The sequence below is a fragment of the Prosopis cineraria genome, unplaced genomic scaffold (genome assembly GCF_029017545.1).
Source record: "Prosopis cineraria cultivar Desert tree isolate PC_DT_omini unplaced genomic scaffold, ASM2901754v1 PC11, whole genome shotgun sequence".
In the NCBI taxonomy this organism is placed as follows: domain Eukaryota; kingdom Viridiplantae; phylum Streptophyta; class Magnoliopsida; order Fabales; family Fabaceae; genus Prosopis; species Prosopis cineraria.
The window spans coordinates 17,248,705-17,261,677 of record NW_026555342.1 but is presented as its reverse complement, the minus strand read 5'-3'; the positions used below and the strand labels follow the sequence as shown (position 1 = coordinate 17,261,677).

The 12,973-nt window shown below is 32.4% G+C and overlaps 2 protein-coding genes across 3 annotated transcripts; both read left to right on the top strand.

The window, feature by feature from the left end:
• Window positions 1–4,398: 4,398 nt before the first annotated feature.
• On the top strand, window positions 4,399–11,549 carry LOC129285626 (disease resistance protein RUN1-like). 2 transcript variants are annotated; one of them, XM_054921376.1, is made up of 7 exons: window positions 4,399–5,027; window positions 5,684–6,782; window positions 6,882–7,154; window positions 7,394–8,200; window positions 9,113–9,699; window positions 10,078–10,142; window positions 11,313–11,549. In XM_054921376.1, exons 1-7 carry the CDS (start codon window positions 4,522–4,524, stop codon window positions 11,405–11,407), a joined length of 3,432 nt encoding a protein of 1,143 aa, XP_054777351.1. In that variant the 5' UTR covers window positions 4,399–4,521; the 3' UTR covers window positions 11,408–11,549. The 2 variants fall into 2 exon arrangements, with proteins under 2 accessions (XP_054777351.1, XP_054777352.1); XM_054921377.1 differs by lacking the exon at window positions 11,313–11,549 and adding an exon at window positions 10,508–10,659.
• Window positions 11,418–12,185, top strand: LOC129285632 (transcription factor bHLH70-like). The gene has a single exon (XM_054921385.1). It carries the CDS (start codon window positions 11,568–11,570, stop codon window positions 11,973–11,975), a length of 408 nt encoding a protein of 135 aa, XP_054777360.1. The 5' UTR covers window positions 11,418–11,567; the 3' UTR covers window positions 11,976–12,185.
• Window positions 12,186–12,973: the final 788 nt, after the last annotated feature.

Sequence of the window (12,973 nt, the reverse complement as noted above, 5' to 3'; positions counted from 1 at the left end):
TTAGTGGAATGATGTTGAAAAGGAATTAATGCACTAGTTAAAAGTTTAATAAAATTTAATTATGATTCATAGGATGTTTGGAAGAGGAGAAATTTGATTAAAGTTGAGAGGTAAAATTTTAATTCTGAGAATTTTAAGTAAGTATATAGCATCCAAACTAACTTTTCAATAAAAATTTCCTGTACTAAAAGATTGCATTTTTGTGTAAATTATTTTTATAACAACAATGTAGTTATTGGATAGTTTGTTGATCAAACTACTTTATTTTGTGAAATTAGCTTAATCAATTTTTAAATGTTAGTTAATCAACAAATACAAGTTTGGACTTTAATTATGAGATTTTATTTTATCATATATTAAATTGATATAGAAAATAATTTATGTGAGTTTGACATTTAAAATTAAAATTTTATTTAATAATGATTATTTTCTCGCATGTTTAAAATTGGGTTTGAAAGAGACTTTATACAGAACACTAGTTGCTAGTGGCAGTTTCGTTAGCCCTTAGCACCTTGGTCAATAACTAACTAGTTTGAATTTCGTGAACCCTGTTCTCATGTTTGTTGTTCGTTAGTCTAATACCTGCGTTTGATTTCATAGCTCCGAGCCACATTTGGTTAATATTATCCTCGTGGATTGTGTGTCTACATTTATTTTCATAGTTCAGGCTGCATTTGGTTGCTTACTATCATGGATTGTATGTTCACGTTTCTTTTTGTGGCATAAATCACATTTGGTTACTTACCCTCGTAAATTGTGTGTCCACATTTGTTACCTGTTTTGATAAGTCCTTATAATTATGAGATTTTAATTATTTAATAAATATATTTTTCATTGCTTTTGATTAGTGACATATTTATAATTATTTAATGCATTTATTTTATTGAAATTAAATGATAATGATGTTTAATATGATACTTTATGAATCAAGATTTTTTTTAAAGTTATATAGAGCCCTTTTGTGCTGAAGTTTATTAAATATTTATTTATGAAAATTGTCATCTCTAGCACGCATAATTATTTTAAACCTTCCTTTTATACATATTTAATTATTTATTATTGGGATACTATTCACTAAAAAATTATTTTGGTGTTAGATTTATTAGCTAATGCTGATCCTACTGCTGACCTCTAAAGGGCATACAACTATTCTGAGTGAAATTTTGCCTAGCATTATTTCTCTTTTAATGTAAATATTTGAACTCATGTATTTTATTTTAAAAAGTAAGGTTAGGTACTCCACGTAGCCTATAGTTAGGTTTCTATTTTGATATTTGTTATTTTCTAGTAAGAAGGAGCTGAGCTCTTGATTAATACTATTTTTTGTATAAAATATTGTGTTGTAGAATTTTCGAGAGATCCTATTTACAGGGGAGGTTTTGTCAAAATTTCTACAAAAATATTCAATCTTTTATTATAATGATTTTTATTAAGTATGTTATAATTTTTAGTACAAATTCAATTATATTTTAAAATGAAAAGATTTCTCAATTTAGGGCTTAAGGGATGTGTAATATAATTTACATCTTGTACTGGTCACCCCTATTTTTGGGGCGGGACAATTTTCTCCAAGATCATCAATAACATATTGAAATCAATAATGTCTAAACTAATCTCTCCTTTTCAAACTGCTTATGTAAAAGGAAAGCTTATCACAGATAATATCCTTTTAGTCGTAGATCTAATGCATCAAGTCCACTCAACCAAAGGTAATAGGAATAAATTAGTTGCTTGAAAGATTGACTTTGTAAAGGCTTTTCATAAAATATCTTGGTCTTTCATTAAAGTTGTCCTTGTTAAGATGAATTTTCCATTAAGGCTAATTCAATTGATTCTACAATGTATCGCCACGGTGCATTATCAAATTCTTTTTAATGGTAGAGATATACATCCAATATATCCTTTAAATGAAATTAGGCAAGGGGATCCCCTTTCCCCTACCTATACATTCTTGCTGCAAACATTTTATCTAGCCTCATCTTGAATAAGGAACAATTAGGGGCATTAAACAGTATTAAAATATGCAATAATGCAAACTCAATTACACATCTTTTATATGTAGATGACTCAACACTAGTCTTTGAATGTAACAATTCTGGTTGTACTGTGGTTAAGAAGATTTTGCACACTTGTTGCAAAGTGGTTTGGATTAGATATCAATAAGGATAAATCCATCATGGTTCTCAATCTTAATATAACTCCTGATATGAGAAATTTTATTTCATTTAAGCTTCATTATAGAATAGTAGATAAGCTTGGAAAGTATTTGGGAACTTGGATAGATGCGGGTAGAGAGAAATCTATTCTTTATGAGAATCTTCTTACATCCATTGATAAGAAAATTTCTAGTTAGAGGGCCAAGTTGCTCTCTTGAGCCTTGCACTTAACTTTAATCAAGTCTATGTTATCTGCATCAAATGTTTATCTACTATCATGCATTAAATTACCAAAGAAGACTTGCAACCTTATTGATTCCAAACTAATTAATTTTGTTTGGAGATTTGATCATGACTTGAAAAGGATGCAGTTAGTTAAGAAGGATATTCTTTTTGCTCCCATCTGTAAAGGTGGACTTGGTATTCGATCAACTCATCAGATGAATTTGGCTTTGTTAGCCAAACAAATTGGAGGACTTTATCCTATCAACTAGACTCCTTCCTTAGTAACACTCTTAGGATAAAATATATTCACTTCTCTAGTCATATTAAACTGAAAAAGCCTTATAATGCTTCACAGTTTTGGAAGCGCATCTTGGATTCTCAAGATATCATCCTTGACAATTTGAAACGGAAATAGGTTCTGGAGTTAATATTCCGATTGATCATGAGCTTTAGTGGAAACTGATTAATCACAATTTGCTTAATAGATTTGATATTAGTCGTGTGTCTAATCTCTTGATTCATAGAAATTCACATTGTTCTGCCTGTAATTGGAATAGAGACTTGATTTAGTAAATCTACAAGCCTCAGGATGCTTTGGCCATTCTCAAAACTCCTTTTTCCTTGTTTTCTCAAGATGATAAGTTGGTTTGGTCATGAAGAAATAATTGTCTTTACTTTATTAAAGATGGCTTTTCTTCAATCTGCAAGTATCAAACTTCTTTCTCAAATGAATCCTTTTGAAGTTTTCTTTAAAAATTAAGTTGCCACAAAAGCAACTTTTATTCATATGGAAGCTAATCCATTCAGCAATACCAATTGGAGATATTTTTCAAAAATATCATTTGGATGTACAATCTCAATATGTCTTTGAATGTCTTGATTCTGAATCACTGACACCTATTTGATAGTTGTAATTATACTAGACCTATACGGTTTGGTGCTTTGTTTATCCACCCCTTGGATATTGAGGCTGTTGGATTGTCTACCTGGATTGTTTCTATGTTGTTTTACTTACACAAAGATGGGTTTGATCTTCAATTAAGAGGCATTATTATACTCCTCAATTTGATTAGGCAAAAGAGGACCTTTGCTTTAATGGAATTATCCATCACCTAATCAAGTTTTACTAGAATTTCATATTCAATATCATTATCTTTTTTATATATGTCATTGATATGATTTTAGTGATAGAAGTAGTTCTTCACATAGCTTCAATCCACCTAGTTGTGCTTGGAACCATTATCCGACGATACTCCTTATTTGGAATTGGAATATTAGAATGATCAAGTTTAAAAGAGGTGGTAGTGTTTTCTATAGTACTATCTTATACATCAACTCTGAACCTATTATGAGTAGTGTCTGAAAATGCTCTTCATCTATTGAGCCAAACTCTTTTATTTTTTTTTGCCCTAGAGCCATACTTATATTGATCAAGAATTAGACACATTAAAGATTTTTTGGTTGTTGTAATTTTTTTATGATCTACCATAAAAAGAAGCTTTACAATTGTCTCTTACAAAAGCATCATTTTGTTCAACCTTTGGTGACTAACATTAGTTTGTTGCTCGAGAATTTTGGTGCTATCTGCTTTAATGTTTCCCATGATAGAACTTATTTTCTCTCCCCTTTTTATTTTATGGTTACTTAGACTTTGTATGCTATTTTCATTTTATTTACTCCTCTTGTCTTATTTATAAGTCACTTTTAACATGTTTCACCAATATTAAGTAAAACTTTAAAACTTATTAATTTTATTTTAAAATTTATTAAGTTCTCAATTTTACCCATTTTAAATATACATACTTTAATAATATTTATTTATTTTTAATATTTAATGAAAGATAAAAAAAATTTATACTAAAAATTTAATGACATGACTTATAAAAAAAATTATTATTTTTTATTTTATAAATAAAATTAGAAGGAGGAATTGATTTTTTTTTGGAGGACAAAAAAAGCTGCTGCCTCCACTTGCCGAAAAAAGAATAAAAACTAAAAAGCTCGAGCCTGACTTAAACTTTCCGCAGACTTCCAAGAAATTTCTTACTCGGGATCAAACGCGCGCTGTGCTTTTTTGCCGATCCACCACTTTTATATTCAAATCGCAATACCTCGCTCCCAGTTAGAGATTATTGCAACCATGGCGATTCAAGTGGCAGCACCAACATCCTTTGGCTTCACCAGCGATTCCAAATATAGATATGATGTTTTCCTGAGTTTCAGAGGCGAAGATACTCGCCACTCCTTCACTGTCATTCTCTACGATTCGTTGCGCCGGAAGGGAATCAATGCCTTCATCGACGACAAGAAGCTTGGCAAAGGGGAACGGATCTCACCTGCGCTACTTAAAGCCATTGAGAAATCAAGGATTTCAATTATTGTGTTCTCTACCAACTACGCTACTTCCACATGGTGCCTCGATGAACTGGCTCACATCGTTCGCTGTAAGAAGGAGAAAAACCAGGTGGTTATGCCAATATTTTACAAGGTGCATCCAATTGATGTACAATATCAAAGAAATAGCTTTGGAGAAGCCTTGGCCGATCATGAAGTCAGGTTCACAAATGACCGGCAGAAAGTGCAGAAATGGAGGTCTGCATTATTTGAAGCTGCTAGTTTGTCATTAGAATGGGTTTTCGAAGATGGGTATGTTTCCTTTTGCTATATATATATATTATATATATATATATTATTTTGTTTACTGCCTTCTACCGGAAATTTTCAAATACTTAATTAGTGGTTGCTGATGATGTAACATGCAATTCATGGTCAATCTCCATAAACTTGGGTCTTACATGTATAATTTTTTTCTGAGTATTTATTGGCTTGGAGTCTTTTAACATAATTATAAACTAGAAGGTTTTTACCATAAATATTTTTAATTTAATTTTTAACCGTAAATTTTTATTATTTTTTGCTAATGAAAATATGAAATCATAAAATAATATTTTATTTAGTAATTGCTATTAAATTATATCATCACTGGAGGATCTGTGAAATGTTGGAGACGAGCTATAGTCCTTTCAGATCCGGTATGACATTGCTATTCAGAAATCGTGTAGAAAATATTAAACAGAGTATCTATTGTTATTGAGAATTATATTCTACTTTGGAATACAAAACTATTATGGACATTCATATGAGTATAAAATCCATTAGCTAACTGATATTGAGGCTATGATCTTTGAAGGATTCAATGAGATTTTACTAGGAAGAATAATAGTAATAGAAAACAATGAGAAGAAGAAGACATTTTGCATCAATCTTCTTCGCAATAAAAAAGAGAATTTTCTTTTTTGTAGATATGAATTTGGGTTTATTGAAAGGATTGTTGAAGATGTATATGCTGTGCTTCCTCCTAAACCATTCCATAACATAGAACACATGGTTGGACTTGAGCCTCGGATAAAAGAAGTGATCTCACTTCTAAATAAATCTGACGATGGTGTTTGCATGTTGGGGATTCATGGAACTGGTGGAATTGGCAAAACAACCCTTGCAAAAGCTATCTATAATTCAATCTTCTACCAGTTTGAAGGTGCATGTTTCTTGTTTGATGTCAGAGAAGCATCAAAGAAATTCCAGGGCATTGTTTGTCTTCAACAGTTACTTCTATCAGAGATTCTTGAGGAAAAGAGGATGAAGTTTGGTAGTGCTGACGAAGGAATATCAAAAATAAAACACAGACTCTCTCATAGAAGAGTTTTGTTGGTTCTTGATGATGTTGATGAGATTGAACAGTTAGAACAACTTGCAGGGGGGTGTGATTGGTTTGGTTGTGGAAGCAAGGTCATTATAACAACAAGAAATAAGCAATTACTGATTGCTTGTAATGTTAAAAGAACATATGAATTGATGGAGCTAAATGATCATGACTCTCTTGAACTCTTCTGTCGGCATGCCTTTCATATGAGCCAACCTCCAAAAGGCTATCAAGATATGTCTAGTCATGTGATACGTTATGCACGGGGCCTTCCTTTGGCTGTGAGATTAATTGGTGCCAATTTAGCACATAAAAACTTAGAGGAATGGAGATCTACATTGGAACAATATGATCGGATCCCAGAAAGAACAATGCATGAAGTACTAAAGATAAGCTATGACTGCTTACAAGATGGTGCTAAGATTATTTTCTTGGATATTGCTTGTTTCTTTAGAGAGGAGTTATTGGATTCTATTGATGAAATAGTAGAAGCATGTGGGTATGGTGCAAGGTTTTATATTGAAGTGCTTATTGATAAATCTTTGATAACTATTACTGAAAATGGTCATTTTTGCATGCATGATCTGATAAAACAAATGGGTAGAGAGATTGTTAGGGAGGAGGCACCATCAAATCCCGGCAAACGTAGTAGATTGTGGTATTATAAAGATGTTCTTGAAGTACTACATGAAAATTCAGTAAGAACCTAACCATTGTCTGTTTCCTCATGGACATTAAATTTGCTTTGCCATTGCGCAATATCTAACAAATGTTATTTCTGTGGGTTTGCATCGTAGGGAAGTAGTAATATTGAAGGAATAGTGTTTGATCCACCTCAACAAGAAGAAGTGAACTGGAGTGGTATAGCCTTTAAGAAGATGAATAATCTTAGAATTCTTGTTGTTCGGAAGGGCGAATTTTCAACTGGCCCTAAATATCTTCCCAATAGTTTAAGATGGCTTGAATGGGAGGGATATCCTTCTACAGAACTGCCGCCAAATTTTTCTCCAAACAAACTAGTTTTATTCAAGTTATGTTGCAGTCCTTTCAGGTTGGAAGAGCCATTCAAGGTACTTTGTTCTTTACCTTTTATAATTACCTTTTTTGCTCAAACTTATTTGGCTTTCATTTTCTTCAAAGAATCAAGAATAAATTACTTCAATTATCCTTCTATTTTTCTGAACTTATATAAACCTTTCATCAAATCTGCTCAAGCCTCCTTCATTTTCCCCCTTAATCATTAAGGGTTTGATCATGACATCTGTTGCACTTAATGTTAAACAATCTGTTTTTTTTTTTTTTTTGGCAGAGGTTTGAATATTTGACATGTATGAATTTCTCACACTGTGAATTCATAACTGAAGTACCTGATATGTCTCAATTCCAAAGTTTAAGGAGATTGTTGTTTAAAGACTGCTACAACTTGATCAAAGTTCATGATTCAGTGGGATCTCTCTCCAAGCTGGTTGTATTAGATGTTGGTGGATGTGTCAAACTTACAGGCTTTCCACATGAAATCAATTTGCCATGTCTTACAGATATTGATCTGAGTCATTGCAAGAGTCTTGACTACTTCCCACATATAGTGGGAAAGATGGATGCATTAACAGATGTTTGGGCTGAAGACACTGCTATTAAGGAGCTCCCACCTTCCATTGGAAACCTTGCCGGGCTTGAATCTTTAAATTTAAGCTTCTGCCAAAGTCTCAGGCAGCTTCCAAACAGCTTATTCACGTTGCAAAATCTTAACTGGCTTGATTTGGGAGGCATTCAACCTGATAGCAGAAAATCTTTAAAGAAATTAATGCAAGAGAACCAACCAATTATTAGCTGCACAAACGTACAATTCTTGATTCTCGAAAATTGTTGTCTATTGGATGAAGATATTCACCTAACTCTGAATCTTTTCCGGAATTTGATAGAGTTAAATCTATCAGGGAATGATTTTGTGTCCCTTCCTGAGTGCCTCAAAGAGTGTCGTAAGTTGTTGAAATTGGATATGAATAACTGCAAGAGGCTAAGAGATATACCAGAGTTACCATCAAATTTGCTGTACATACAGGCAGAGAATTGCATTTCATTGACTGCAGAGTCATTAGGCCATTTATGGTCTCAGGTTTTTCTCCTACTTTTTTCTATTTTTATTTTGCTATTTTAATGATGATTGTTCAAATTAAATACAAATGTGATTGGTTTAAATTTTCTTTTGCTTGCAGATTTATATGTTGAATTTATCTGCTAACATTACACGCCACTAATTAAGTCATAGTCATATCAAGCAAGCAGTTTGCCTGTGCAAGTTAACACGTTAAAAAAAAAAAAATCTCTTTATTCTCTTCATCAATGTTTCAAAAGTTGGACCAGATGTTGAATAGGAAAGGTGAATGGGTCTTGGCTTTTATGGCTAGCCGGTTAGATCGGTGGTCAAATTGGTGATGCGATTATTAAATAAATAATAATATTAAATGCATAAAATATGTGTGTGCGGGAAATAAATCTATAGAATGTCTAGCTGTTAATAAACACAGCATGACCATAAATTAATAATATTATAAATTATAATTTGTTAAATATTGATGGATCTTGGTTAAATTAGATATGAATAGACTTAAAAATATTCACATTTACATATCTAATTGTTAACTTTTTTTTTTAAAAAATGGTCTTAAATCATATTATATATATGTGAAGGGTTTAAAAATGAAGTTGGCTTTTAGCAGGTTCTAATTTTTTATTTTTTCTATTTTTTCAAGTTTTTTGAAGTTTTTTTTAATATTATGTTTAAAATTGTCCGGTTTTCTAAAACTCGTTCCGGTTTTCGGTTCAACTCTAATTTCTGGCTCAATAGTAACTCAGTTTCAGTCTAACTCAGCTCAATCATGAAAATGGTTTTTGGTCCAAACTAAGCTTTTAACGGCTTTGGCTGATGGTTTAACTGTCTAGTTTAGTCTAGTTTTTAAAACAATGCTCTTCATATGTCATTTTTAAATTTGAAAAATTTCTTTTGCTGCTGTTGTTTTGGAAATAGGCAAAAAAGGAGTTCTTCGGCATGAGAATCATTTTGCCAGCAACACCAACATTTCCTGACTGGTTGGACAATTGGTGTGAAGGAGGGAAATTGTCTTTTCTTGCTTGTAGGAATTTCCCTCACGTGGCCTTTGCATTTGAGTTGGGGAAGGCCAACACAAGTAGGAGGAGACATTCCGTCCAGTTTTCTCTGAGCATCAATGGTCGTGTGATACAAAAGACACATGATGGTATCAAAATTGCACAAGGTCATGTGTCTTTGTTTAATCTTGGAGTTGCTTTTGAGGGAGAAGACTGGATGTGGTCTCAAAGATTTATGGATTTGGATTGGAATGATGTGGAAGTACAAGTGACTTGTTTAACTCCAGTTATGGTGCCAGTAGTTAAGTGTGGAGTTTATGTGTACAAACAACAAACAAACTCAAAGAATATCCAATTCAAGTCTCCTTTGCTTTCCATGAATGCTCCGACATCTTCACTGAAACGAAAATCAGTAGCTTCTCCTTCTAATGAGCCACCCAGCAAGTTCCTAAGAAAGTTCAAGGATGCTGATAAAGGAAAACTCGACAAGACAAATCAAGGTTCAAGGTGGGCCTCTATTTTGCTACTAATTAGGGAAAATCGCATTCAAGGACTTCACTAGCAACTTATTCACAATCAAGGACCAAATGATTCTAAAATTGCTATGCAGGATCAAAAAGGACTTAAATAAAATTAAATTATGCTTGAAAAGACTAAAATATCCTTGACAACACTTGTTTAGAAATATATATTAAGGGTAGTTTAGTCTTTTCACAGCATAATTTAATTTTATTTAAATCTCTTGGTCCTGCAGAGTAATTTCACGGATATTTAATCCTTGATCAAGAGTAAGTTGCTTGGGTGGTCATTGGATGTGATTTTCCTGAATTATGGTTTCAAGATTTTTGCTTGCTATTAATTTTTCCTCATTCGTGTGTACTGTAGGAGAAATAATAAACGACGCCAAAATTTTCATTCACGTTGCAAGAGAAGGATGGTTTTTCCAATGGGTAAGCATGTTTGGAGATTTCTTCTGTATCATTAGCTATCAAATAATTGTTAGTTTTCAATGTGATGAAGAAACATTTTTTTCTCTTGAGCATAATTATTAATTTTTTAATGTGATGAATGGTTTCGTTTTTTGTTTTTATCATTACAAGTTGGTAATATATGTTGGTCAAGAAAAAGAAAAGACAAAAGAGGAAAACATTACATGTTTAATGACTTCAGAGTGGCTAAAAGATTCTTCTAAAAGCTCACTTCTCTCTCCTTGATTCTTGGCAACTCTGTGCAAACTTTTATAATTGCTAAAATAGCTCATTATTGTAAATACTATCATTACTTGTTGTAAAATTGCTAAAATTCCTTAATGCAGGGCTTCAACATGTGAATATTTTTCTTCATTATTCAGAACACAGCTAATGTAATTAAGCTGGCCTTCTCTGATCAGCGCACACGTGAATCTTTGTAATACTTTAACGTTAAGGGGGTTATTTTCAACCCTTCTTGTATCTTTTTTTCTCACCTCTCAACTTTATTTCAACTTTATTTAAAAAGTCATTAAGTATTTTAAACTTAATTACAAGTTAATTACATCTCACAACATTAAAGATTTTATGTTTCATTACCTGACATTAAAAATCCATTAGTGGGCTTCACAATTTGCTGAGTTAGCTTTTTTCTTTTTTTCTTTTTTTAATATTTTTTATAATAAAATATTATAAAAATTGGGTCCCACATTTTTTCGCTATTTTTCTAATTCCAAGTCATCTTATCATCGTACTCTCTCTCCTCACCACTTTCACCCTCTCCCCTCTCTCTCCTTGGCCAACTATCTCTCTCCCCACACTCTGCCATGGATTGCTGTCCAAGAAAAAAAAAATGAACATATAGGGGTGTGCTTGTTTTTCTCCGCCATGGATTGCTTAAGTCACTCCCCTTCATGTGGCCAATAGTCATGCTCGCCTCTGCTAACAACCTCCTCTACAAGCTCGAACAACCTTTGGGCCAACCTATATACATATAGATAGTGGTGCACTCTGTTTATGTGTACACTCTGAAAGTGGTGCACCTTGCTTGTCCAATCGTATGCCTACCTATATCTATATATATATATATATATTAATGTTAGAAGAAACTGGTGAGGAAATTAATAATGACGTTGGGAACAATGTACACAGAGAGAGCGATCAAGTCCTTAGGGGAGAGGCCAAGGGAGGAGAATCTGGAGATGAGTTGGTTAAGGTTAGATGTGGGTATTGGAACTGAGCCATGAAGAATACCCTGCATTACACCAACAAGCATATTCTATGTGTATTCCACCTCTGTTTTATATTCAAGAAACAGAGATAAACAGAGTCAAAATATGACCCTTGAAAAAGAGGCTAACAGAGTGATAAAATAAAGGTTCCTTAACACTCTCGAAATGGCTCAAAATGGGAGGGAGGGAGTTTTCTACCACAGCAAAGTCTGATCTGGTGAACAATAGTGGCACTAGAGGCTGTAGACTTATAGTTTTCGAGCAGCATCCCTTCTCGTATAGTTGCTACAAGGACCCATACTCGTTCGCAACAGCTTGGAACCCCGACGACCATGGTTTCCATGCAAGAGAAGGCCCAAATCGAAGGCTTGCGTCACTAATCTCCCATGCTCCCTCAGGTCGGCGTAAACGACGTCGCACCAAGAGCTCCAAGATCAAGGAGGACCTCAAGAACCAGAGGATGACTCACATTGTAGTGGAGCGCAATCGACGAAGACAGATGAATGACTACCTCACGGTGATTCATTCCTTGATGCCTTTGTCTTATGTTTGGGTAATAATCGGGGAGTTTCAGAGCATTTGATCAACCGAGCTTGGAGAGAGAGGAGGGAAGTGGAGTCAGATGAGGAGGCAGAGGTGAGGTGTAAACATATATAACACGAAAATATAGTGGCTTGTAACATTATATTTTATTATTAATGGTATTGAAAAATGCCGCAGAACGTGGGCCCCACTGACAAATAATTAACATCAAGAACATAGAGGCAGTAAAATTTTAACGTTTATTGATAAAGTTAACTAATAGTTGAGTTTAAGGTGTTTATAAATCTTCCGGTAAAGTTGAGAAATAAAAATAATTTTTAATTTTTTATTTTATATTTTTTCTGTTAATGAAAGGCATTTTTAATTAAATTTTATTTTTAATAAAATAATTATTTATCTTTAAATTAATTTTATTTTTTCATATTTCTCTCTATTAAATAGAGTTTTAACTTTAAAATAAATATAAAGTAGTTTATTTAATAGAGATATTTTTTTAAAAAAATAATGATTACACTTTAAAATAATTAAAAATACTTTATATTTTTAACATTTAACTTATCAAAAAATATCTTATATTTTTGAATACAGAGAATATAATTTTATTTAACATGATCATGTGGATTACCAAACAAAAATTGTGGATTTAGATTTTAGATCACCAAGCATGAATTGAAGAATATATCTTCAAGATTGCTAGTCATTTTAGGTCACAATGATTGAAACATTTATTTAATATCAACATTGTCTAATTGCACCTTTGGGTTTTGACTAAAGATTTGTAAAATTCAACTGTAATTGAAAATTTGAATTTGATTTATTTGGTTATATGATTCTATTCTGTTTTATTTCAATAAAAATATTGATTGATTGGTTTGAAAATTATTAAACTAAATAAATTGAACTGATTAAATTATATATATATATATATATTTTATATTTTTGAAAAGGTGAATAAATTTTCATTTATGTGAGTAAGAAATATTTTTTTACCACTTGCAGTAATAGTTTTTTTTTAATGTGAGATTCTATTTTTTATTT

Excerpts from the sequence above, each read along its gene's own strand:
- LOC129285626 (XM_054921376.1), top strand. The coding sequence starts at position 4,522 with ATGGCGATTCAAGTGGCAGCACCAACATCCTTTGGCTTCACCAGCGAT. Across the intron at positions 5,028-5,683 it reads GAATGGGTTTTCGAAGATGG|ATATGAATTTGGGTTTATTG; the intron begins GTATGTTTCCTT and ends TCTTTTTTGTAG. Across the intron at positions 7,155-7,393 it reads GGTTGGAAGAGCCATTCAAG|AGGTTTGAATATTTGACATG; the intron begins GTACTTTGTTCT and ends TTTTTTTGGCAG.
- LOC129285632 (XM_054921385.1), top strand. The coding sequence starts at position 11,568 with ATGGGAGGGAGGGAGTTTTCTACCACAGCAAAGTCTGATCTGGTGAAC.